General features: G+C 47.0%; 1 protein-coding gene across 3 annotated transcripts in view; it reads left to right on the top strand.

Moving 5' to 3' along the window:
- The window catches only part of ABCA2 (ATP binding cassette subfamily A member 2), a 217,137-nt gene that overhangs the window by 131,071 nt on the left and 58,122 nt on the right, over positions 1-27,944 (top strand). For all 3 annotated transcript variants that reach the window (XM_068248769.1, XM_068248770.1, XM_068248771.1), the window contains 12 exons: positions 419-592; positions 1,915-2,017; positions 6,850-6,964; positions 8,275-8,465; positions 11,555-11,705; positions 14,690-14,894; positions 16,284-16,448; positions 17,972-18,152; positions 18,235-18,447; positions 21,694-21,890; positions 21,968-22,138; positions 25,875-26,047. In XM_068248769.1, coding sequence (XP_068104870.1) covers positions 419-592; positions 1,915-2,017; positions 6,850-6,964; positions 8,275-8,465; positions 11,555-11,705; positions 14,690-14,894; positions 16,284-16,448; positions 17,972-18,152; positions 18,235-18,447; positions 21,694-21,890; positions 21,968-22,138; positions 25,875-26,047 — 2,039 coding nt within the window. The remainder of the gene's footprint in view (positions 1-418; positions 593-1,914; positions 2,018-6,849; positions 6,965-8,274; positions 8,466-11,554; positions 11,706-14,689; positions 14,895-16,283; positions 16,449-17,971; positions 18,153-18,234; positions 18,448-21,693; positions 21,891-21,967; positions 22,139-25,874; positions 26,048-27,944) is intronic.

Genomic DNA, 27,944 nt, shown 5'->3' on the forward strand with positions numbered 1-27,944 from the left:
GCCAGATCATACACTGGAGTGGTAGTGGTAAAAATTACAAGTTCCAAATTCTGGGTAAAGTGCACACAGTCAAGTATGATACACAAGGGGAGAGGGCCCTGCCAAAGGCTTACAATCTAGAGGGAGGGGCTGGTGACACAAAAGGAGGGGGTGCATCAAGAAGTTATTGGCAGAAAGGATTAGGGTAGTGTTGAGTTGATGTAGGCCTTCTTGAAAAAGTGAGTTTTGAGTGCTTTTTTGAAGGTGTTGAAGGTGGGAGCGAGATGTGTGGAGTGGTTAAGAGGAGGTTGTTGCAGGATATCTGTCTTATTGGCTAACTAAAGATGTTTGGTTTCGAGAACACCTAGTTCTCTTCATCCAGCATAATTTTCTACGCCTAATGATGGATACGGCTAACTCTGCTACTCTCGTTTTGCAGGCGTGATCTTCCAGACTCAGCCTGACGGGTCACTTCCTCCTCACGTCATGTACAAGATCCGACAAAACTCCAGCTTTACGGAAAAGACTAATGAGATCCGCAGGGCGTACTGGAGACCCGGCCCAAACACTGGCGGAAGATTCTACTTCCTGTATGGCTTTGTCTGGATTCAAGGTAATCGCCTCCTCACTAGGAGAGCTGCCTGTGTGTGTCAGAATGCATAAAGAAGCACTTGATCAGTTTAATCAGGTGATATATTGGTATCAGGTCCATACATTACCTGATTACTAGAAATTGCAGCCCGATCTACCTTTCGATTGGTGCCGCAACAAGGCCCCCTGATGGATCTTTCAATCGATTTCTGGCCAAAATCGATCAAATGGGTCGATCGGGAGTGGCAGAAAAACCTCAGTCACAGGGCTCAACAGGGGGGGGGGGACAGATATACACTTGGATGGTGGCCGAAAAGAAGGTTTGAATCTTTAGTTTTACTAAAAAATCAAACATTTTATTTTTTGTTTAGATCAAGAAATGTGATTGAATTTGACATTTTTTTTCAATATAATTCAGTCGATAGTGGCAGAAAATTCTGATCAATTTTTCTGAAAATTCAATTGCTCCGGTAAGACTGTCGGTTTTTTGATTTACAGACCCATGCAATTTTCTCAGTTTTCATTAATTTTTTTAATTGTAGAAAAATGGAACACACATGTGATACATTGGACAGATGTTTCAAAAGTTACAATCAATCAGAAAAATCGATCGTGATTCTCAAATGAACAAAAAAAAAATCACGATTCAACTAAAACATTTGCCTTGTCATGTTTTTCTTATTAAAACATTCATTTTTATAGAAAACCTTTTGTTTGTTCCTGAAAAAAAACACCCCTGCAATCCCTGCCATCGCAGGTGGGCCCCTCCCTCTCCCCAACCCCAAGTGCAGCCAATTAGCAAGAAAACCTCCCTGTTTGCTCATTACGGTCTCTGCCATCTCCTCCCGCCATGTAGAGTAACGTCTGACATTTTTACCTGATTCCAGGCGCTGCTTCACAGCAAAAACATTCTCTGCTGCCCTTTGCCGGTTCCCGGTCAGGTGACCCTCATGGGGTTTGGAGACCAAGGGGGCCCCATGCTATCAATTTTGCAGGAAGGGGGGGCCTATTAAGTCTAGTTACGCTGCTGAGAAAAACGATTGATTTTTTTTAAATTTATTGATCATTTAATCTGTTGGTGCTAGTGAAAAAGCCTGATAAATCTTTAGAAAAAAAAATACGTATATGGTGGATTGTCTATATTTCTACTGCCTATTCTAAGTGACCGCAACATAGGAAAAAGTAATTTCTAGTGCATTTAACTCTAGGGGAAAAGTACATTTATATATTTACGTATTTTAAATGTTACAATTTTTCGCGGTGGATGTCCTTTAACACTGTAGTGATTTTTTTAAAATTGATTTCTAAAACCAAGACCTATAATATAAAACATTCTCGTTGCAGATATGATGGATAGAGCGATAATCAACTCTGTGGTGGGCCGCGATGTTGTGGAACCCGGAAACTACGTCCAGATGTTCCCTTATCCGTGCTACACGCGGGATGAGTAAGTGACCCTCTGTTACAGGGATCCTTTGATTCTGCTGCTAAAGGCGTATACACGCCATACTTTTTCAAACGACGGGTCCATCGGACCCTCCTGCGGGGCGGTCGTTCTGCTGACAGTTGCACGTGAGTACAGGCTGTTGGCCGAGCGTATCAGTCTCCTGACAGCCTGTACTACTGTCGGCAGAACGACCGCCCCACGGGAGGGTCTGACGGACCCGTCGTTTTAAGAAGTACGGCGTGTGTACATGCCTTAAGCAGGTTGGGTGATAGCAGAAATGGATTAAGATGAAATGGAGCCTTAGGCAAGATAGCAGTTTTTGCCCTACCGCTGATGGTCATCTGTCTTATTTAGTTAGATTTGGTGGGGGCTAGCATCCACCAGGCCCCTAGACTCTCTCTCCAGGCCCTGGGCAACTGCCCAGGTTTGCCTTGTAGATGATCCGGCTCTGGGTGATAGTTGGTGGAACTGGGAATTCTGGGGGTAGCTTGCTCAAAAAACAAGAAAGCAGATCAGTGGGGAAGACAGAGAAAACTCATACAGCAGTTTTTGCATCACAATTTCTTAAGACAATGAAAACACTGAAAGGTATTAGGACAAGACAAATAACATAATGCGCTTGTCTCCTGGCGGACTTAAAGCACTTGAGCTGCAGCCAGTAGGGTGCGCTCAGTAGGCAGTAGCAGTGTTAGGGAGGCTTGCCCAAGGACTCTTTATTAAATACTGAACAGACTTAACAGGAAGAACAGCAAGATTTGAACCCTGGTCTCCTGTGTCAGAGGCAGAGCCCTTAACCAGTACACTTTCCGGCGCACTAGTACACTATCCACCCACCAAGGTGAAATGGGGCCCTAGGCAAGGTGATTCTTTAACCTCTCTTTGTGGTAAGACTTTTTTTTTTAATCAGGATGTTACCATTTATTGGCTAAATTAAAAGTAAAGGAGTAAACGTTCGGCTAAGAGGCCTTCTTCAGACTTTTACTGTAAAAATGTTGGGCACCATAAACCGCAGGCCAATTCCCGATCGATTTAAGCGTGAGACCTTGCGGGAATCGGCCTTTTGACGTCGCCCCCGGCCGCTGTCCCCCCAAATGTTTTTGCCCCCCAGTGCCTGTGCAGTTATACGTTACCTGCCACTGTTTGTGCTGCTGCCATCCTCGTACTTTCTAGTGATGGGAATTCCAGCTCTTTTAAGAGCATCATCTCTTCTGGCTCGGCTCCCATTAAAGAGCCGGCTCGTATGGCTCTCAAACGGCTCTGCATTTAATATCATTAGATGCCACTCAGATACGGAAGAAAAGCCACGCACCGTCTCCATGACAACTCCAGGCTGCTTCTCTGAGTGGGACAATCCATCCTGCTGCTGCTCTGCTTCGCCCTATACACCCCTACAAGCTACAGGAGGAGGACTACATCTCCTGGCATGCCTCAGTGCCCTTTATTACAGAGCAGAGCTGTGTGGGGTGACTGAGGCATCGGCTCTCCTCAGAGTGGGCGTCGGCTCCTCTGATTCGCCTCAAAGAATCGGCTCATAGAGCCGGCTCGTTCGCGAACGACCCATCACTAGTACGTTCACATTTGCGCCCCCACGTGGTTGCCGGCTTTATAGCACGTGGAGGGCTTGTGTGACGTCACACATGCGCCCCCTGTGCTATATGCCAGTAGTCACATGGGGCCAGAATGTGTAAGTACAGTGGACACAGCAGAGGGAACTAGCGGGGGGAGTGACAGGTAAAGTATAGCTACACGGGAGGAGGGTTAGGGGGAGTGAAACATAAAACATTGGGGGGGGCAACTGCCCAAGGTTTCTGTCGCATTCTTCATTAGCGATTATCCCATCTCGTTACCACCGCGCATCTGATTGAGCATGTCGGCCCGAAATTGGTTGCATCGTCAACCAGGCATGCTCTTGGCTGCACCGGTTTTCATCTGATTTAATAATAATTATCGAATCAGATGGTCGATTGGCCGCCAAGTCAAGTAGTCTATGGGCACCATTAGGCACCCACTAGGACCTAAGCATCTGCCTAGGTTGCCTTGTGAATAATCTGGCTAGTATTATCTTATTAGAATTTAGCCTCAGCCTAGCCACATCGAATACCACCCACCATTTCAGTATACTGCGCACCTGAATTTACTTGGGATATACCTGGTTTGTTCTGTAGTTTTTTAGGACAGCGAGTTATTTGCTGTTTGCTCCTTCAGCGTTTGCTCTGACGCTGTTTATTCTGCAGTAACATTGTGCTCCTTTACATCCTGCTTCTCATTCCATAACAGTGACTCATTGCTTTTCTTTATGATTTACTGCAAAATAATTGCACAATGCGGACTTCAGATGTCTTCTGCTGCTCATCCTATGTGTGGGCGACCGAGGCTTACAGCCACAGAACAGCTTGTTATACCGACAGATGCAGCTCAAAGCCTGGAAACCCCAGTTCAGGCACAGATTTCCTATTTCCAATTTAATACAAGAAGTTTTAAATCAGGATGATACCATATAAAACTTCTTGCTTTTACTGATGGCTAACACTGTACAATACCCTACTGCAATTTAATACATTATTTCAAATTAAAGGGAATCTTAACTGAAGATTAAAAAAAAAGTGTCACTCACCTGGGGCTTCCCTCTGCCCCCTGCAGATGTCCTGTGCCCGCGCCGTCTCAAACCAATCCTCCGGTCCCCCGCAGGCAGCTAGTTTCGATTTCGGTGACTGAACAGTTGCTGGCTAGTGCGGCTCAGGTCATGCGCGTACTTAATCATGCTCCTGACACCATTATTATTATTATTATTATTATTTATTGTATTTATAAAGCGCCAACATATTACGCAGCGCTGACACCATGGCCATCCTGTGCAGGCGCAGTATGCGTGCTATGCATACCCAGGCCCGGATTTACCTCACAGGAGCCTATAGGCACAGGTGTCCTGGCACCTTAGACTTTGCTCTCCATGAACCTACAAACACCCGCCAAACTGCACCACAAGTGTGCTGGCGGGCCCAGCTGTCATTTCTCCCTTGTTTCCCTTGCCTGTCATAGCTAGCTACAGGTGCCTAGAGATATCTAGAGGTGCCCCCAAGTAGAAATTAGCTTGAGGAACCTCAGTATTAAGTAGCTAGAGGTGCCCCTGACTGAAGGGAGAGCTCATCAGTGAAATGACGAGTGAGTAACACCTCATTTACACTCTCATCAGGACTCTGCATAGGGAAGGAGGGAGGAGCGCTCAGGGAGGGGAGTGAGCTGCCTATCCATCATCGGGCTCCTGTAGCCACGTGCCTACCGTGCCTTATGGTAAATCCGGCCCTGCGTGTACCTATGTATGGTCACAGTGGCAGGAGCGCGATAGAGTACAAGTGCGGCCAGGTGCACTGCTGAAACCGAAACTAGCTGCCTGCGGAGAACTGGAGGATCGGTTTGAGACAGCGGGGGCACAGGATATCTGCAGGGGGCTGTAGGAAGCCCCAGGTAAGTGAAACTTTTTAATCTTCAGTTAAGGTACCCTTTAATTGAGCTTAACTTACAAATGATTTCCTTTTAAAGTGGCATTATTCTCCCAAAACGAAAGTTTCAGTAACTACTTGTAGTTATATAAAAGAACATTTTAAAGCATTACCAAGCATTTGTGTCAAATCATTGCTTATCTCTGGTCATCAGCAAAGGCAAGAATCTCCCTCTGCCTGTATCTTCACTCTGCCCCCCTCCTTTTTTGCTGAAGTGTCTCATCTGTTACCAGGGCAATGTCTATCCAGCAGAGGGAGGGGGGAGATTGAAGACACAGGCAGAGAGCTTCAGCCGGCAATGATTACTTTTGCCAATGCCAGAGATAAGCAAACTTCGACTGCTCTCTGCAATGACAATAAATAATTTTACACAAAGGGAATGCTTTAAAATGTTGTTGTTGTTTTTTTTGTAATTAAAGCGGACCCAAACCAAACATTTTTTTTTAATTAAAAATATGTAAAATAAACACTCCTTCAAACCTATGATCATTTCAGTGCATGTTTTTCACCCTTCTCTTTTCATAGCTAGAGTTATACTGGGGGCAGCCATTAGCAATTCCTCCATTGCCGGACACCATCTACTCCACTAGTTTGCCGGTAAAATCCCGGCAATTTGAAAGGAAGGGAGGGGTTCCTCCAATAAATGTAAAATCTTTTAGATTTGTCATCATGCAGCTGAAAAAAAGCTGCTATTTATTATTATAATTTAGAAAATAGATTTTATTTTCTTGTATTTTTAATTTGGGTCCACTTTAATAGTAGTTACTAAAAAATGTTCCTTTTTGCCACATAAAATATTTTTGTAGGTCATTAGAGCAAGCATGGCATTTATACGAAAGCTTGGAATAAGCCTATTACTTCAGTAAGGCCTCATTCACACTATACGCGCTGCCGTGCGCTTTTCGGCAGCGCATATGGTATGCGATCAGCAGGAAGAACAGAAGTGCTTAGAGAGCACTTCTTATGTTCAGACTATGCACGCTGCGCAGCAGTTCGATACGCTATCGCACTGCTGCACGCATTGGTGCCAAAGCGCATTGCTGATCCCATTCACTGTAATGAATGGGATCAGTAGCGCAACGCAGGGCAAAGCGGATGGCGTGCGATCGGGTGTGCTTGCGTCCCGAACGCACGGCCATACGCGTTGCCTAATGTGAATCTGTACCTCTTAATCTGCGTAACATTTTTGCATGCAGTTAAGTACCTTAACGCTTGATTATGTACTTTATAATATATTGTAAGCATGGCCTATCTCCATGTTAGCATAAATGAATGAGTCTGAGCCTTTTTTACATATTTCTTATTGTAATAACATGTCAAATATCTTCACAGCTTCCTGTTTGTGATTGAGCACATGATGCCGCTGTGTATGGTCATCTCTTGGGTGTACTCGGTAGCCATGATGATCCAGCACATTGTGGCCGAGAAGGAGCATCGACTGAAGGAGGTAATTGTTTTATTGTGGAAGATTTATATGGCCTACTGATGCATTAGGGCGTGTACACACATCCACTTTCAATTGGCCAATGATTGGACAATTGCTCCACCTCCATGTAGTATGAGAGCTTGCTTACACAATTTGTTGGCTCTCAAACTATATTGTAGTGGTAAAATTGGCCAATCAAAATTGGATTTGTGTACCAGGCTTTAAAGTGTACCTGAGATGTTAATTACTGGTCTACTTATACTTAAGGCTTCCCCTAGCCCCATGAGGTATGTGGACTCCCTCACTGTTCTCTCCGGCTGCTCTGTTCTACAATTATCCCCACCGGTAATCTTGGCTAGTTGCGTACTACTCCTACTACTGCATAGGCACAGAACGCTCTTCGCCGATCCGCGCATATGCAGGTCTGTAGAGTCTTGGAAGCTTGTTAGAGATTTCGGAAGACCTATGGAGTCTTAGAAGCTTGCTATAAGGACCTGGACAAGTCTCCCTAAATCTCTTCAGCTAGCTTCCAAGACTCAATGGATTTGCACCCGTATGTACAGCAAGCTTTTAAAGCTCTGTATACAGACTGGAGCAAAAAAAAAAAAAGACCTGATGGTTAGCAATGAGCAAACAATGTCGGCACACATTGAAATCCAGTAACGACACAACGACGGTTTAGAAGTGCAAGAATCGAAGCATGTATTTTGAGGGAATCTTTAATTTGCTATTGTGTGGTACAAACGATTAACACTGGTTATTGTCCGAACTGATCTGCCAGGATGGATTGGTCTACATGGGCGATAGTCTTTTGACCGTCGGTTTACCGTGTGTACGGAGCTTGAAAATCAAATCTACCCAAATCTCTTCAGCAAGCTTCCAAGACTTCATAGATCTGCCCAAATCTCTTTAGCAAACATCCAAGTGTGTAAATACCTACCCAAGTCTCTACAGTAAACTTCCAAAAGTCAACAGATTGGTAGTGTCTTTAAAGCTTGCTGTAGAGACTAGGGCAGGTCTGTAGAATCTTGTAACCTTTCTGTAGGGACTTGAACCGGTCTATAGACCTCTCTACAGACTACTCTACTCTACAGACCAGCATAAGTCTCTCCATTAAACTTCCAAGGTGCAACAGATCAGTAGTGTCTTGGAAACTAACTATAGAGACTCGGATAGCCCTGTAGAATTTTGAAGGCCTGCTATAGAGGTGGGTATTTCTGTAGAACCGTGGAAGAGTGATGTGGAGACCCAGGCAGATGTGTATAAATTAAATCTCATTGGAGTCTTCAATGCTGATGTGATGTAATTGTCTTCTTTTGCCCTCCCGTTAGGTGATGAAGATGATGGGACTGAACAACGCTGTGCATTGGGTGGCTTGGTTCATCACTGGTTTTGTTCAGCTATCCATCTCCGTCACCGCTCTGACTGGCATCTTGAAGTACGGCCAGGTCCTTAAGCACAGCAACGTCTTCATCATCTGGCTGTTTCTTTCCATCTACGCTGTAGCCACCATCATGTTTTGGTGAGGAATGTCGTGGGTGGGACTGGTCAAATCGAGTCATTAAACAAGAGGCCAGTAGTATTTGTATCATAAGGCCGGTTTTAGAACTGTTTTTTGCATTGCAGTGGCAAATGACAAACTTATGACCCTGCAGCAGAGTGCGCGAACAGGGTCACATGCATAATGCCGCCCCGCGCTCAGTGACTTACTTTGTGCTGGGCAGGAAGTACGTCGCTGGGATTCCCATCGGTCCGCACATGCATGCCGCAACAGGCCGCACTTCGTCATTCACACTTACCGCATCGCCTATAGACTTTCATTACCCCAAGCACATGCGTTAAAGGGGAACTGAAGAGAGAGGTATATGGAGGCTGTCATGTTTATTTCCTTTTAATCAATACCAGTTGCCTGGCAGCCCTGCTGGTCTATTTCTCTGCAGTAGTATCTGATTAAAACCAGAAACAAGCATGCAGCTAGTCTTGTCAGATCAGACTTATAAGTCTGAACCACTGAAACACCTGATCTGCTGCATGCTTGTTCAGGGGCTATGGCTAATAGTATTAGAGGCAGAGGATCAGCAGGGCTGCCAGGCAACTGGTATTGTCTAAAAGGAAATAAACATGACAGCCTCCATATACCTCTCTCTTCAGTTCCCCTTTAAGCACGTAAAACACGCTGTTGCATTGGCTCGAACACAGCAAAGGACTGCAATAAGTGTGAAAGTCTCCGTAGACTTTCGTTGCTTTTGCAGCCTCTTGCGGCAAAATAGGGTAATGCAACGCAGGAATTACCTGCAGGTGTAAAAGGGGCCTAAATCCCAGAATGACTATTTCTACTGAACGGATTATTGCTTTTCTTTTTGTAAACTGAAAGGACATGTCTCAGGCGCAACAGATAACAGAGCAAGTTTTATGGACAAGCGGCAGTACTCAGAGGTGAAGGTAGCACTGCATCTCTCTGACGTGATATGTTCATAAGGAACGATGGCAGCAAGTGCTTGGAAGAACAAAGAGAAATCGAGAGCCCAATATGGTGTAGTATTGTTAAGTTGGTTGTGGTTTTAAGCAAAATATTAATATATACTCACAAACATGGGTTACCCATAGGCAACCACTTCAAATGCAGGTGGGGAGTATTAGAACCTGACCCCACTCAGGTTATTAAGATGTCGCTCTCTGTAGATAGGAAACGGGGTAGCACTCCTCCACCGAGGGTGGAATCAAGATTTCAGCAAGGCTTGGTGTACAGAGGCGCCAGAGTAGAATAAAAATGTTTAAAAACCGTCTAAAAGAGGGGGATGTTCAGGTGGACTTATCTCACTCAAAAATATAGAACTCAATTGAGTCACAATATATCAATACAAAAAAACGTTTTATTTAACTCCACTTAGTGCAACGCGTTTCGCAGGTGTGGTCCTGCTTCATCAGGCAAACAGGAGTATAACTCAATGGGTCTAGATGCAGAAGTGAGCGCCTCTGTCTAACACACCCACTAATAGCAGTATCTCCCTTGGCGTATATACAGTGGCTTGCAAAAGTATTCGGCCCCCTTGAAGTTTTCACTATTTTGTCACATTACTGCCACAAACATGAATCAATTTTATTGGAATTCCACGTGAAAGACCAATACAAAGCAATGTACACGTGAGAAGTGGAACGAAAATCATACATGATTCCAAACATTTTTTACAAATCAATAAGTGCAAAGTGGGGTGTGCGTAATTATTCAGCCCCCTGAGTCAATACTTTGTAGAACCACCTTTTGCTGCAATTACAGCTACCAGTCCTTTAGGGTATGTCGCTACCAGCTTTGCACCTCTAGAGACCGAAATCCTTGCCCATTCTTCTTTGCAAAACAGCTCCAGCTCAGTCAGATTAGATGGACAGCGTTTGTGAACAGCAGTTTTCAGATCTTGCCACCGATTCTTGATTGGATTTAGATCTGGACTTTGACTGGGCCATTCTAACACATGGATATGTTTTTTTCTAAACCATTCCATTGTTGCCCTGGCTTTATGTTTAGGGTCGTTGTCCTGCTGGAAGGTGAACCTCCGCCCCAGTCTCTTTTTGCAAACTCCAAGAGGTTTTCTTCCAAGATTGCCCTGTATTTGGCTCCATCCATCGTCCCATCAACTCTGACCAGCTTCCCTGTCCCTGCTGAAGAGAAGCACCTCCAGAGCATGATGCTGTCACCACCGTCCATCGGGATGGTGTGTTCTGAGTGATGTGCAGTGTTAGTTTTCCGCCACACATAGCTTTTTGTATTTTGGACAAAACGTTCTATTTTGGTCTCATCCCTTCCATTTCTGAATGATCGCGAGAACAGTCCTCCGTGGGATGTTTAAGGCTTTGGAAATCTTTTTGTAGCCTAAGCCTGCTTTAAGTTGCTCAATAACTTTATCCCTGACCTGTCTGGTGTGTTCTTTGGACTTCATTGTGTTATTACTCCCAATATTCTCTTAGACAACCTCTGAGGCCGTCACAGAGCAGCTGTATTTGTACTGACATTAGATTACACACAGGTGCACTCCATTTAGTCATTAGCACTCATCAGGCAATGTCTATGGGCAACTGGCTGCACTCAGACCGAAGGGGGCTGAATAATTACGCACATTCCACTTTTCAGTTATTTATTTGTAAAAAAATGTTTGGAATCATGTATGATTATTGTTCCAATTCTCACATGTACACCACTTTGTGTTGGTCTTTCATGTGGAATTCCAATAAAATTGATTCATGTTTGTGGCAGTAATGTGACAAAATGTGGAAAACTTCAAGGGGGTCGAATACTTTTGCAAGCCACTGTATATTAGCTGGCAATTGGAAACAGCTGCTATTTCCCACAATGCATCAAGGTTCACAGACAGGCCCTGACATCACACTCTAGGTGGGAGGGGTTTGACAACAATATCAGCCTCACACCCTCAGTGATCTGTTTGAGTAAAGGTAAAGATTTCTAGTGGGAAAGGCGCTATTAATTACTGATTTAGATGACGTTCAATCCTGGGTTAAAGTTCCTCTTTAAGCCTGATCCCATGAGAGCAAAGCTGTCCTATTTCTGTGTGCGGAGTTACACTTTAACTGCTTATTATATCTGTCTCCTTGCTGCAGTTTCCTGGTGTCGGTGCTGTACTCCAAAGCCAAGCTGGCATCTGCTTGCGGTGGCATCATCTACTTCCTGAGCTACGTGCCTTACATGTACGTGGCCATCCGGGAGGAAGTGGCCCATGATAAAATCACAGCTTTCGAGAAATGCATTGCTGTAAGTACTTCCTCCTTCACTCATCCTCCTCACCAGTGACTTGATGTTTTCTAGTTTCAGGTTCTTCCTTCGCTTTAGTAAGCCACAACGGAATCCATCTCTGTAGGCAAAGTGACTCGTCATCAGAGGTGCCCACACTTGTTCAGCTTGCAAGCTACTTTGAAAATGATCTACTAAATAGAATCTACCCACAGATGCACGCCACAACTGCAGCACATGCACAGTGGCAGTCCATCAGTGGTTACCACGAGCCACTACTGCAGCACATGCAAAGCAGCAGTCCATCAGTGATTACCACATGTCACACCTGCAGCACATGCACAGCGGCAGTCCATCAGTAATTACCACAAGCCACAACTGCAGAACATGCACAGCAGTCCATCAGTGGTTACCACAAGCCACAACTGCAGCACATGCACAGCGGCAGTCCATCAGTGATTACCACATGCCACACCTGCAGCACATGCACAGTAGCAGTCCATCCGTGATTACCACAAGCCACACCTGCAGCACATGCACAGCAGCAGCCCATCAGTGATTACCACGAGCCACACCTGCAGCACATGCACAGCGGCAGTCCATCAGTGATTACCACAAGCCACAACTGCAGCACATGCACAGCGGCAGTCCATCAGTGATTACCACAAGCCACAACTGCAGCACATGCACAGCAGCAGTCCATCAGTGATTACCACGAGCCACAACTGCAGCACATGCATGGCGGCAGTCCATCAGTGATTACCACAAGCCACAGCTGCAGCACATGTACAGCGGCAGCCCATTAGTGATCACCACAAGCCACAACTGCAGCACATGCACAGCGGCAGCCCATCAGTGATTACCACAAGCCACAGCTGCAGCACATGCACAGCGGCAGCCCATCAGTAATAACCACAAGCCACAACTGCAGCACATGCACAGCAGCAGTCCATCAGTAATTACCACAAACTACAACTGCAGCACATGCACAGCAGTAAATCAGTGGTTACCACAAGCCACAACTGCAGCACATGCACAGCGGCAGTCCATCAGTGATTACCACATGCCACACCTGCAGCACATGCACAGTAGCAGTCCATCCGTGATTACCACGAGCCACAACTGCAGCACATGCACAGCGGCAGTCCATCAGTGATTACCACAACTGCAGCACATGCACAGCGGCAGTCCATCAGTGATCACCACAAGCCACACCTGCAGCACATGCACAGCGGCAGTCCATCAGTGATTACCACAAGCCACAACTGCAGCACGTGCACAGTGGCTGTCCATCCGTGATTACCACAAGCCACAACTGCAGCACGTGCACAGCGGCTGTCCATCAGTGATTACCACGAGCCACAACTGCAGCACATGCACAGCGGCAATCCATCAGTGATTACCACAAGCCAAAACTGCAGCACATGCACAGCGGCAGTCCATCCGTGATTACCACAAGCCACAACTGCAGCACGTGCACAGCGGCTGTCCATCAGTGATTACCACAAGCCACAACTGCAGCACATGAACAGCGGCAGCCCATCAGTGATTACCACAAGCTGCAACTGCAGCACATGTACAGCAGCAGTCCATCCGTGATTACCACAAGCCACAACTGCAGCACGTGCACAGCGGCTTTCCATCAGTGATTACCACGAGCCTCAACTGCAGCACATGCACAGCGGCAGTCCATCAGTGATTACCACAAGCCAAAACTGCAGCACATGCACAGTGGCAGTCCATCCGTGATTACCACAAGCCACAACTGCAGCACATGCACAGCGGCAGTCAATCAGTGATTACCACAAGCCACAACTGCAGCACATGCACAGCAGCAGCCCATCAGTGATTACCACAAGCCACAACTGCAGCACGTGCACAGTGGCTGTCCATCCGTGATTACCACAAGCCACAACTGCAGCACGTGCACAGCGGCTGTCCATCAGTGATTACCACGAGCCACAACTGCAGCACATGCACAGCGGCAGTCCATCAGTGATTACCACAAGCCAAAACTGCAGCACATGCACAGCGGCAGTCCATCCGTGATTACCACAAGCCACAACTGCAGCACGTGCACAGCGGCAGTCCATCAGTGATTACTACAAGCCACACCTGCAGCACATGCACAGCGGCAGCCCATCAGTGATTACCACAAGCTGCAACTGCAGCACATGTACAGCAGCAGTCCATCAGTGATTACCACAAGCCACAACTGCAGCACATGCACAGCAGCAGCCCATCAGTGATTACCACTAGCCACCAGTCAACTAGATCAATATCATAGAGTCCTCTTCAGTAAGCCAAATAGAACAGTGCTTGACCAATATAATGCTGTACAATATCATGCTCAGTGTCTGGACAAAACTGTAATCAGCAGTAGCACATAATGCTACAAAGTTCAGTTGTGCAACACTATGCCAAAAATACTCAACAAGGCTTACAAGTTTTCAGGCTTTGACCTAATGTGAAGTGGTGTATGCTGTGTTGTTTTATATACTGGATTAAGGATGTTTGGAATAGTGTTTGAAATAGTGTTGCACAACTGTACATGGCTATACATGGCTCAAGAGAATGGCTGTTTTGCATTAAACTGTACCCCTATGTTGATGTTCAAATTTGGGATCCTGCATTTAGAAACCTGAATTATGCAAAACGCCGCACATCAGCACCCAAGCTAGTGGACAGGGACTCGGGGAGCTGACCACGTGTCTTACCTGTAGCTCAATCCGTGCTTCAAGTGACTCTGATGCTTCCTCCTTCTGGCTTGGAAGGAGGAAACATCGAAGTCACATGACGTGCGATGTGGACCTCAACCCCGTCACCCTGTCCACTAGCTCGTGTGCTGAAGTGCTGAGTTGTCATAATTCAGGTTTTGGAATGCAGGATCCAGAATTTGAACACTACTCTAGCAAGGGGTAAACATCGATACACATTTAGCAAAAGACTCTATTTTTCCCATTAGTCCTCCCCATTGTGTAACAGCCGTGTCCTTCCTCCTCCAGTCTCTCATGTCTACGACGGCCTTTGGCCTGGGCTCAAAATACTTTGCTCTGTATGAGGTGGCCGGTGTTGGCATACAGTGGAAAACCTTCAGCCAGTCCCCAGTGGAAGGCGATGACTTCAACCTCATGTTGTCCATGATGATGCTAATAATAGACGCCGTGGTGTACGGAGTTCTGACCTGGTACATCGAGGCTGTTCATCCAGGTAAGCAGTGAGATCTCATGCTAAGCCCAACTACATATCTAAAAAGGCAGTTGTTACATGCTCGGCATGGATGCATCTGCTGCGTGCGCATATAACTGACACCGATGTGTGTGAGACACAGATTATTCCATGGCGTGCATATCACACCCCACCCACACTAAACTCTTGCCACCACCCACCACTGCACACGCTAAAGGGATAGTCGTAGTCAGCCAACTTCGCTACGCTGGAACTAAATCCGGCTTCGAAACCAAATATTCGCTTCGTATGCATTTCATAGACTACGCGTTAAAATACGCAATTACGCGTAGTGCGAAGCGTAGTGTATGCGGATGTTTATGCCCATATGTAGAAATTTTTACGCAATAATCCCTCTGCAAAAGCTTATACCGGGAACTCTACGCGTACATTCCCCTTTCCAGTGCGTAAATTTGTAAGCATACAATCGCACGTGGAAAAATAGGCGCGAATAACGCATTCGTAGTTCACTACGCAATACACATGTCAACTACGCATAGTGGGCATAAGCTACGCGTAGCGGTACTTCGCTACGTGTAAATTCGGAAGTGTAGTTTTGAAACTTCACCTATGAACTACGATGCGTAGATGCGAACTACGATACGTAATTTGCACTGGCGTAGTATCTGCTCATCCCTGGCCCACCCCGCCCACACTAAACCCTGTGGCCGCCCATAGCAACCAAGCACCGTCTTCCGCCCACCACAACTCTTGCATCACCACATGGCGACACCGTTCATCAACACACACACACACACACACACACACACAGTGGGGGGGGGGGGGGGGGGGCACACTTCCTCCCAGTTGCTCAGCTAATCTTGCATTATGGCATACAGTATATGTCAATCTCCGGCCCGGGTGCTAAATATAGCCCACAGAGCCATTAAATTTGGCCCTAAAGTGGTTTCCCCACTTTGCATTAACTAGACCACCAGGGAAGCTATACTGAAGCTCTAGACCCTCAGGGAAGCCATAAAGAGGAGCTAGGGGAAAGCACTAAACACTACAGAACTGTATAGGGGAGGGTGTGGCCCACTAGACACCAAGAAACTGTATAGGGGTTGGAGGGGGGCCATTAGACCCCAGCAAACTTTATAAGGTGGCCAGTAGACATTGAGGTTGGCACGCGACTAGGTCCCAGTGTTCAATTTCGGCCCACTTTGTTTATTTGAGTTTGAAACCCTGCCTTATGGCATTAAAGGTAGAATCAAACTGCTTCAACCCAAGAGGAATGTTTACAGGTGTCTCCTGGCCCTAGTTTTAATTTTCAATTAAAATGGAGCTACGCTTGAAGTAATTTGTGAAGCCAGGACCTATCTCTGACGTGTAGTATGTATGCCATATGTGACAGGACTCCTTGTATTTCAGGAATGTATGGATTGCCCCGCCCCTGGTACTTCCCCTTCCAGAGGTCTTACTGGCTGGGAAGTGGAAGAATAGAAAACTGGGAGTGGTCATGGCCGTGGTCCCGTCCAACTCGTCTCAGCATCATGGAGGAGGACCAGGCCTGCGCCATGGAGAGTCGGCGACATGGTAAGATGTGGAATGGGGTATAGACAATGCAATTTCCCATCAGACTGATACATCGAATCAATAATCTCAGACATGTCTGCTCCCAATCAAAATGGTCTTATGCCAGGAGAAGGGAAATGGAGTTAGAGACAATGGTCCTGATTCATCAAGCTGTGCTACAAAAGCAGTGCAGCTTAATGTGAAGGAGCGCCCGCTTTGCCTGCCTTACATGGCATGTAAGGAGCGTGCTTTCCTTAGCTACGCACTTTGCTTACATAGCAATGCACGTAACTTTAACTGTGGTTGGTCCTGTTAAGTTACAACTGTGTAAATTCACCTAGTAGCGGCCATGAGTGAAGTATCGCAGTAACGATACTTCACAAAACCGCTCGCAGTTAAAATTATGCGCGTTGTTATGTAAGCAAAGCACGTAACGAAGTAAGGCATGCTTACTTGCATGAGATTTGGTTAAAGCCATGATCGAGCAGTAATGTATCCATATCATACTGACAGGGGCATAGGAATAGCAGGAGCCAGCCACCGGGGGCACCGCCAACTCCCCCACACCCCTTCCCCCATGAGTAGGAGTGAGTAGTAGTAGTTCACAGGATACACACGGTAGAGCTAGCTAGGTATTTTAGCTCCCTGTCTCACTGCGGCTCCGGTATGCATGTCACGTGACATGTAGAGCCTATAGCCAGAGACAGGCTGCACAGCATGCAGCTACAATTCAGAGAGTGAGGAGGGCCCGCCTCACCGCTGCTGGAAAAAGCTGTGGCAACTCTGCTATACGGGGTTGCTGGAGGGGATTGTGTGCACAATTTGGCTAACTTGGGGGGGGGGGGTTCTCTGAAAGGCCAGGCAGAGTTTTATTACAGCGCATGTATATGTACTACGCTAGTGATTTGGGTGTAGGGTAAGCCAAATGACGCTCAAATTCATGGTGGTGTTAAATACTAATTCCCTCCAACTCCTAGCAAGAAGAGAGGAGTACGGGCTGTGGACTATAGCACTGCTGCTATAGCGGCTCCCAACTCAAGCGCTACACACACGGTGCTGAACCCACCTGCTTTGCTCATTACAGACCCTGTGTACGGCTATGTTGTACTAGACCAGAGGTCTGCTGAAATTCTCCCTGCACTCCAGAGCAGAAGCATGCCATCTTTTTAGCTGATTGCCAAGGCATCCACTGCCCATGTAAATTGTGCAGGTCCATAGTATCAGGTGCCTCAACCCAGATCTGGTGAAAACTGTGCGACTGTGACTTTGTAAAGCAACCAATGGGAAAGCATGAGTCGCAAAGCGCCCATGCTGACATACTGCGCATGCGCAGCGTAGTATGTCCAGTTTGGAGGACACCAACCATGCCGACCAGGAAGTGAAGGACTTTGACAATTACAGGAGAACGGAGGGAGACGCCGGGGCACAGGAGGTGCGGTAAGCATCTGCTCAGCTCCCCACACACACAGTAGGCATAGTTTTTGAAAAATATTTAGCGCTAAGGTATCCTTTAAATGTTATCTCTCTTCTTTTCACATGTGAAGAGGAGAGCCGTGGTATTGAAGAAGAGCCCAGTCATCTGCCGATGGTTGTGTGCATCGACAAGCTGACCAAGATCTACAAGACGGGAAAGAAACTAGCCCTGAACAAGCTGAGCCTAAATCTGCATGAGAACCAAGTGGTGTCCTTCTTGGGCCACAACGGAGCGGGCAAAACCACCACCATGTAAGTCAAATGTATGATCTCCCTGCCCTCTAGTGATTGTTTATGCACAATGAGAAGTAGATTTATTCCGCTCTCCTGATAGGTCCATTCTGACGGGACTCTTCCCTCCGACCTCTGGATCGGCCACCATCTATGGACATGACATTCGTACAGAGATGAATGAGATCAGGAAGAGCCTCGGAATGTGTCCTCAGCATAACGTTCTGTTTGACAATCTGACGGTGGAGGAACATCTGTGGTTCTACTCCCGGCTGAAGGGGATGGCCGAGGAGGCAATACGAAAAGAGATGGGCAAGTAAGTATGGAAAGGCTCCCCTCAGTGGTGTAAGTACAAATCATGGGGCCCCCCAGTGAATCTTAGTTGGGGCCCCCCAATATTTACAACCTTTCTCTTGCCAATCCCTTAGACCCTCACTGCCTGGGGGCCCACCTTGCAAGTGTCCTAAAAAAGAAAGTGTGAACACCATGACCTTCACAAGTGTAGCCACGAAAATACTTGATCCTAAGGATGGGTCCTTTATGTGAAGGGGGGAAGATCGTAGTTGGGGCCCCGTTAGAGGTCGGGGCGCCCCTGAAGTTGCAGCGGCTACTTCCCACTAGTTACACCCCTGGCTCCTCTGGTTTTTTGGTACTACAGACTTATATTAACAGGCATTAGCCCTCCTCACTCAAACACTCACAGCAAGCTGAGACGCTAGTAATGATAAAAACCAATGCAAGTTGTATTCGGTTGCACTAAATGGAGGAAATTCACTTCCAAAATGTTTTGCAAGCAAAAGGGTTCTGTAGGAAACCCTTTCACCAGAGATGGGGTTACCTCAAAGTTCAAAAGGGCCCCTTGTCTACCCACACCAGTCAGCAAGCAAGCGTTTCATGCCCTCAAAGCTGAAATTTATGCTAAGGTTTGTCAGGTTCAACCACTCTAAGCTATCCAGGGAGTCAGTGGCGTAGCTAAGAAGCTACATGGGCCTCAGTGCAAGTTTTACAATGGGGCCCCCCAAGCATTCTACACATTGCAATTGATACGGCGCACCAAAACCTGCCAATGGCAACTAGAGTGTCAGAGGTGCAAGAAGGGAATGGGGAACAGTTTGTTAATGATGACTACTATTCCAAGCATCTATAGAAGAGATTATTACCAGCACAGGACCAATAGAGAGCTAATACTGCGTTTGAGGGGTGGCCTGTTGGGGGCCCTCTGGCCCAAGGGCCCCGATGCTATTGCTACGCCACTGCAGGGAGTGACAAATTGCACTACTTCCACCATTATATCAATGGGCTGTACTGGCACAGCAGCAGGAGAGCCACAGCATGCAGCCAGACTGAAATATACACACAAATGCAAGGGAAGCTGTGCTCATCATATGGAGGGTCCAGAATTTAAATGGGAAAAAAGTGATGACGGGAGTGGTCAATAACCAGTGTATCCCCCATTAGCATCGTGGTGGCTGCTCGTTTGCGGCGGGAGTTACAGGTCAGCTATTGGTGAACGGGAGCATGTGTTCCCCGAGCCAATCAAAGTGCCTGGGAGTGAATTAACATGACTCATATCACAAAGTTCATTCGTAAAAGTGAAAGTAAAAAATGTAGTTAAAGAGAACCAGAGATGAAGCACCCTCTTGTATTTTACCTTATAAATCATTAGGAACATGATAGTAAACACCTAATCTGCTCTTTGTTTCATTGTTCTCTGTTTAATCTGACTGTTATCACCTCTGATAAGAATCCCGGACTGAGCACTCAGTCTAGCTTTGCTACGGAAAGATTATAGCTGAGTCTGTCTTCTCTGGTGTCTTTTCAAGCCCAAGCTTGCCCCCTTTTGGCTCTGCTATAATGACTCAGCTATAATTATTCCCTGCAAAGCCAGGCTGAATGCTCAGTCCGGGATTCTTATCACAGCTGATAAGACAATTTTAGCAGTGAGGATGAAACGGAGAGCATGGTAAGTGTTTTCTCTAATGTTCTTACTGATATATATGGTAAAATACACAAGGGTGCTTCGTCTCTGGTTCCCTTTAAAAAAATAAATTGGGGGTAACTTCCAGGATAGTGTATAGTGCCATCTTGTGGCTAAAAAGTAAGATTAAAATAAACATAAATGAAAAAATAAATGTAATAATAATTTCACCCCTAAATAATGCCTCTGCCCCGTAGTTACCAAACAGAAATACTCGTAATACTTGTAAAAAAAGTGACAGTTTAAAAAAACAATAAATAAATAGTTACCTTAGGAACTCCGCTTTTTTTAATACATTGCAGACCGACATGCTCTGGCCCTCCTTTTCATTTTTTTTACGTCCTGATCATTGTGATTGGCTCACAATGAGCAGGAGGTCAGGAGCCAATGAAAATGGCTCCTGACCGATAGGTGGAAGCTCAGCTGTCACATGACAGCTGAGTTTACTTCCTCTCGGAGCACAGCAAGCCGCAGCATAGAATCTATGCTGTGCTTGAGAGCCACAGATGTGGCGCAGATCCTACTTACCGCGGTCCTGAACCGGTTAATATGTATGTCATGAGGGTGTTTTACTGTTATTTTAGCAAATAAGGGCTTGTAAGTATTGCTAGGGTACAAAACCACAAAGCATACAACGTTATTTCCAAATAATATATTGTTTCCATACTTTATACTAGGAACGTTATTTAAATGTTGTGACAAATGGGCAAATGTGTGAGTTTTATCTATAGTAGCATTATATATTTAAAAACTATAAGGAATGGAATTGGAGAAGTGGTGAATTTTTTAATTTTTCTGGGCAACAATAAATAATAGTTTACAAAGGAACAGTGTTGTTTCTCAAAATCCGTTTGCTATGGATACACACAGGGCCGGAGCTACCATAGAGGCAAAGGGGGCAATCACCCTAGGGCCTCAGAGCTTGTAGGGGCCCCCCAAGGTGTCTCCTCCCTTAATTGTTCCTCCCAGTGGCCTCTGCAGAGTCTCTGGAAGAGTAGTGTCTCACCTGTGCTGGTGGGCAGGTGAGAGGCTACACTGCCCAAGGGCCCAGGAGGGAAATTTGGCTGCTACAATGGGCCCCTAATGCCACTTTTTCATCTGGCGATGTCTGTTGGAGGGCCTCTGGTTAATTTTGCCCTGGGGCCCCACTGTTACTAGAACCGGCCCTGGATACACACATTATTACCAGGCCATATACTCTCACTGGCACAAACTCACTCAACCCATATAACAAACCTTTCTATAACAGTTTTGAGGAGTGTGTATCCACTTTATAAGCATTACATTGTTTATGTACAGCCTGGATCTTTACAAGTTTGAATTTTGAAACCAGGTCTCCTATATCAGAGGCAACACTCAACACAGCAGTGCCTATTTAGGTGTTAAAATTACCATCCATTCCTTTCTTAATAGAACTAGTTGGCTGTAAGAATTCCATAATGTACTGTGTGCTAAGACTACCCCTGTGGTGTCCCCTCTGCCAGCTTTCACCCTAAGCATCTGCTTGGTTTGCCTATACCTAAAAATGGCCTTGTCATTTGCTAGCTCTATTAAAATGACATGCTACTGTCTGTATTGTTTTAGGATGATAGAAGACTTGGAGTTATCCAACAAGCGGCACTGCCTGGTTCAGACACTTTCTGGGGGGATGAAGAGAAAGCTGTCCGTGGCGATCGCTTTTGTTGGGGGATCCAGGGCCATCATTTTGGATGAGCCGACAGCTGGGGTTGATCCGTATGCCAGGAGGGCGATCTGGGATCTCATTCTGAAGTATAAACAAGGTAACAACTTTCACATCCCTACTCTGTATTGTTGTCACTGCCTGTAGAAATCTAACGACCTGTCTAATGACCTGCAGGGCGCACCATCCTTCTCTCCACGCATCACATGGATGAGGCCGATCTGCTCGGAGACCGCATCGCCATCATCTCCCATGGGAAGCTGAAATGCTGCGGATCTCCCCTGTTTCTGAAGAGCACTTATGGAGATGGCTACAAATTAACCGTAGTGAAGAAACAGAGCAGTCCTGGTGAGTATTAACTGCTACCTAACTGTCTTTGGAAGGTGGAAAGCCAATTGCCAGACCTAATGCTTGTGTACAGGCTCAGCGGCAGCAGTGCTTGTGTATGAGTTCAGCAGTGCTCGCGTACAGGTTTAGCTGCGGCAGTGCTCGCGTACAGGTTTAGCTGCAGCAGTGCTCGCCTACAGGTTTAGCTGCAGCAGTGCTCGCGTACAGGTTTAGCTGCAGCAGTGCTCGCGTACAGGTTTAGCTGCAGCAGTGCTCGCGTACAGGTTTAGCTGCAGCAGTGCTCGCGTACAGGTTTAGCTGCAGCAGTGCTCGCGTACAGGTTTAGCTGCGGCAGTGCTCGCGTACAGGTTTAGCTGCAGCAGTGCTCGCGTACAGGTTTAGCTGCGGCAGTGCTCGCGTACAGGTTTAGCTGCAGCAGTGCTCGCGTACAGGTTTAGCTGCGGCAGTGCTCGCGTACAGGTTTAGCTGCAGCAGTGCTCGCGTACAGGTTTAGCTGCGGCAGTGCTCGCGTACAGGTTTAGCTGCAGCAGTGCTCGCCTACAGGTTTAGCTGCAGCAGTGCTCGCGTACAGGTTTAGCTGCAGCAGTGCTCGCGTACAGGTTTAGCTGCAGCAGTGCTCGCGTACAGGTTTAGCTGCAGCAGTGCTCGCGTACAGGTTTAGCTGCAGCAGTGCTCGCGTACAGGTTTAGCTGCAGCAGTGCTCGCGTACAGGTTTAGCTGCAGCAGTGCTCGCATACAGGTTTAGCTGCAGCAGTGCTCGCCTACAGGTTTAGCTGCAGCAGTGCTCGCATACAGGTTTAGCTGCAGCAGTGCTCGCATACAGGTTTAGCTGCAGCAGTGCTCACATACAGGTTTAGCTGCAGCAGTGCTCGCATACAGGTTTAGCTGCAGCAGTGCTCACATACAGGTTTAGCTGCAGCAGTGCTCACATACAGGTTTAGCTGCAGCAGTGCTCACATACAGGTTTAGCTGCAGCAGTGCTCACGTACAGGCTTAGCGGCAGCAGTGCTCACGTACAGGCTCAGCGGCAGCAGTGCTCGTGTACGAGTTCAGCAGTGCTCACATACAGGTTTAGCTACAGCAGTGCTCACATACAGGTTTAGCTACAGCAGTGCTCGCATACAGGTTTAGCTGCAGCAGTGCTCACATACAGGTTTAGCTGCAGCAGTGCTCACATACAGGTTTAGCTGCAGCAGTGCTCACGTACAGGCTCAGCGGCAGCAGTGCTCGTGTACGAGTTCAGCAGTGCTCACATACAGGTTTAGCTGCAGCAGTGCTCACGTACAGGCTCAGCGGCAGCAGTGCTCACATACAGGTTTAGCTGCAGCAGTGCTCACATACAGGTTTAGCTACAGCAGTGCTCGCATACAGGTTTAGCTGCAGCAGTGCTCACATACAGGTTTAGCTGCAGCAGTGCTCACATACAGATTTAGCTGCAGCAGTGCTCACGTACAGGCTCAGCGGCAGCAGTGCTCACATACAGGTTTAGCTGCAGCAGTGCTCACGTACAGGCTCAGCGGCAGCAGTGCTTGTGTACAAGTTCAGCAGTGCTCGCATACAGGTTTAGCTGCAGCAGTGCTCGCATACAGGTTTAGCTGCAGCAGTGCTCACATACAGGTTTAGCTGCAGCAGTGCTCACATACAGGTTTAGCTGCAGCAGTGCTCGCATACAGGTTTAGCTGCAGCAGTGCTCACATACAGGTTTAGCTGCAGCAGTGCTCACATACAGGTTTAGCTGCAGCAGTGCTCACATACAGGTTTAGCTGCAGCAGTGCTCGCATACAGGTTTAGCTGCAGCAGTGCTCACGTACAGGCTCAGCGGCAGCAGTGCTCGTGTACGAGTTCAGCAGTGCTCACATACAGGTTTAGCTACAGCAGTGCTCGCATACAGGTTTAGCTGCAGCAGTGCTCACATACAGGTTTAGCTGCAGCAGTGCTCACATACAGGTTTAGCTGCAGCAGTGCTCACGTACAGGCTCAGCGGCAGCAGTGCTCACATACAGGTTTAGCTGCAGCAGTGCTCACGTACAGGCTCAGCGGCAGCAGTGCTCGTGTACGAGTTCAGCAGTGCTCACATACAGGTTTAGCTACAGCAGTGCTCGCATACAGGTTTAGCTGCAGCAGTGCTCACATACAGGTTTAGCTGCAGCAGTGCTCACATACAGGTTTAGCTACAGCAGTGCTCACATACAGGTTTAGCTGCAGCAGTGCTCACATACAGGTTTAGCTACAGCAGTGCTCACATACAGGTTTAGCTGCAGCAGTGCTCACATACAGGTTTAGCTGCAGCAGTGCTCACATACAGGTTTAGCTGCAGCAGTGCTCACGTACAGGCTCAGCGGCAGCAGTGCTCACATACAGGTTTAGCTGCAGCAGTGCTCACATACAGGTTTAGCTGCAGCAGTGCTCACGTACAGGCTCAGCGGCAGCAGTGCTCACATACAGGTTTAGCTGCAGCAGTGCTCACATACAGGTTTAGCTGCAGCAGTGCTCACATACAGGTTTAGCTGCAGCAGTGCTCACGTACAGGCTCAGCGGCAGCAGTGCTCACATACAGGTTTAGCTACAGCAGTGCTCACATACAGGCTCAGCGGCAGCAGTGCTCACATACAGGTTTAGCTACAGCAGTGCTCACATACAGGTTTAGCTGCAGCAGTGCTCACATACAGGTTTAGCTGCAGCAGTGCTCACATACAGGTTTAGCTGCAGCAGTGCTCACGTACAGGCTCAGCGGCAGCAGTGCTCACATACAGGTTTAGCTGCAGCAGTGCTCACATACAGGTTTAGCTGCAGCAGTGCTCACGTACAGGCTCAGCGGCAGCAGTGCTCACATACAGGTTTAGCTGCAGCAGTGCTCACATACAGGTTTAGCTGCAGCAGTGCTCACATACAGGTTTAGCTGCAGCAGTGCTCACGTACAGGCTCAGCGGCAGCAGTGCTCACATACAGGTTTAGCTGCAGCAGTGCTCACATACAGGTTTAGCTACAGCAGTGCTCACATACAGGTTTAGCTGCAGCAGTGCTCACATACAGGTTTAGCTACAGCAGTGCTCACATACAGGTTTAGCTGCAGCAGTGCTCACATACAGGTTTAGCTGCAGCAGTGCTCACATACAGGTTTAGCTGCAGCAGTGCTCACGTACAGGCTCAGCGGCAGCAGTGCTCACATACAGGTTTAGCTGCAGCAGTGCTCACATACAGGTTTAGCTGCAGCAGTGCTCACGTACAGGCTCAGCGGCAGCAGTGCTCACATACAGGTTTAGCTGCAGCAGTGCTCACATACAGGTTTAGCTGCAGCAGTGCTCACATACAGGTTTAGCGGCAGCAGTGCTCACGTACAGGCTCAGCGGCAGCAGTGCTCACGTACAGGCTCCGCGGCAGCAGTGCTTGTGTACAAGTTCAGCAGTGCTTGCATACAGGCTCAGTGGCAGCAGTGCTTTCACTCATTGACTTTAAATGAGTAGCAAGCACTCATGCTTTGTAAGGCAGAAGTTTATAGGTAGTCCAGGCTATTTTTATTTATTTTTTTTGGTCATGGCAGTACATACTGTAGGAGCTTTTACAGCTTTCTATCAGTTTGGAAAGTGTGTAGCTGGCTGAATTGGAATTGTCATTTTTAGTATACAGTAAAACACTTGTGATGCACTGCACTATGTATATGTCAGTTTTGTGAAGTTCTTAGGGGTTTGGTTTTTTTTTGTGTTTTTCACTTTTTCTTCCCCTCCTGCCTTGGCAGAAATTGGCCGCAACCCCACCTCGTGCATCAGCCCTTGCCTGGAGTCCAGGGTGACCCAGTTCATAAAGAAGTATGTGGCCTCCTGCCTGCTGGTCTCCGACACAAACACTGAGCTGTCCTACATCCTGCCCAGCGAATCTGTTCGGAAGGGATGTTTCGAACGTCTTTTCCAGGTAAACCGCCGTTGGATTCCTTCTCTGGTCTATAAATCTATACATGTATGGCTACCTTAAAGCAAACCTGAAGCCTACTTAAAGGGACACTATGGCAAAAAAATTTAAAATTTAAAATATGTGCAAACATAGACAAATAAGAAGTACATTTTTTCCCAGAGTAAAAAGAGCCATAAATTACTTTTCTCCATGTTGCTGTCACTTACAGTAGGTAGTAGAAATCTGACAGAAGTGACAGGTTTTGGACTAGTCCATCTTTTCATATGTGATTTATTTTCAACAGCACTTAGTGTATGGCAGTTGCTCTGTCCAACTACCAAAAAACTGTGTAGCGAGCAGGGAAGCTGGTCAATCATTGTTTAAATCCTTTTTAGGGAATATCTTTATAAAGAATAAAAGGCTTGTCGAGAAACCTCTATAAAGAGATGGACTAGTCCAAAACCTGTCGCTTCTGTCAGATTTTTACTACCTACTCTAAGTGACAGCAACATAGGAGAAAAGTAATTTATGGCTCATTTTACTTTGGAAAAAACATACTTCGTATTCTACTTTGTCTGTTTGCACATATTTAAAATTTTAAAATTTTTCGCCATAGTGCCCCTTTAAGGAAAAAAGGTTAGATACTCGCCTAAGAGGACGGAAGGCTCTAGATCCCTTAGTCTTCCTGTTCCTCTCTGCGTTCCCTCCTTCTACTGCCAGGCCCCTTATGCCAACCTCTAACTTTAAAGGGACTCCGAGCACCTCTCATGAGCATGCCTTTAAGACTCAGACCTGTACTGCAAAGTACTTAAATATGCATACCTTTCTGTAGCTTGTGCTCTCCTCTTTCATTTGATGCCTGAATCACCGTTCTACACCAAATTGTTCGATTTCAATTTAAAAATCGCTGCTGCCATCTTGGCTATGTTATAACTTCCGGGTCACCCCTGTCTTCTGTAGGAGAAGTGCATCACTGAATGAAACAGGAAGAGGAAGTGACACGCATGGCCATTGCAAGAGGCTCCTCCAGAGGGGTCATAGCACGACTTTGTTGGAAGTCGTCTGTCTTAAAGGCCCATGAGAGGTGCTCGGAGTCCCTTTACTCAGTAAAGTTTACTGTACCTGACACAATAGAAGTGTCAGGTTTTATACTGACCTGGGGCTTTTTCCAACCCCCTTGAGGCAGCTCAGTCCCTCACAGTCTGTCGGCTGCTCCTGCCCCCTACTGGATGGCGTGGAACTCTGGCCGAGTCATGCATGCACAGGTCAGCCGCACATGCTCCTCCTGTTGCACTCCTTTGCACTCTAGCCGCAGGAGTGTGACTGGGGCGCGCGGTCGAGCCACGCATGCGCGCTAAAGCGCAACTCAGCCAGAGTACTGGGCCATCCAGTGGGAGGCAGGAGCAGCCCGGAGAGACTGCAAGGCACCAGCGGCCTCGAGGGAGCTAGGAGAAGCCCCAGGTGAGTATAAAACCTGAGACTTCTTTGTTTCAGCCTCAGGTATACTTTAATGTCGAGGAAATACTCGGGTCTCTGAGTCCTTCTAAAGACGAGTGGCTCTGTACTGCGCACACGCGAGTCTCAAATGTATTTTCATCTCAGTAACAATCCTACTGACTAACCTGAACTTTGATACGTGTAGATTTGGTTACAACAATAAACACAATGGCCAATGAGATGCAAATAATTTTGACTAGCATTCAGATGTCATTTGTATGCAGTTTGAAACTGGACCAATAAAAATCTACCGGACTACAGGAAGTTGTTTGGATTGGTCCAATTTCAAGCTGCAAACAATTTACCAATACTTGGACTTTGAATGCAAGTCAAAATGATTCAGAACTCATTGACCATCTCTACTCACCAAGAACTTCAGATGCCACCTCCATCTCATCCTTCTCCTTTCTGCAACCTCAAG

This window comes from Hyperolius riggenbachi, chromosome 8 (genome assembly GCF_040937935.1).
Source record: "Hyperolius riggenbachi isolate aHypRig1 chromosome 8, aHypRig1.pri, whole genome shotgun sequence".
NCBI lineage: Eukaryota > Metazoa > Chordata > Amphibia > Anura > Hyperoliidae > Hyperolius > Hyperolius riggenbachi.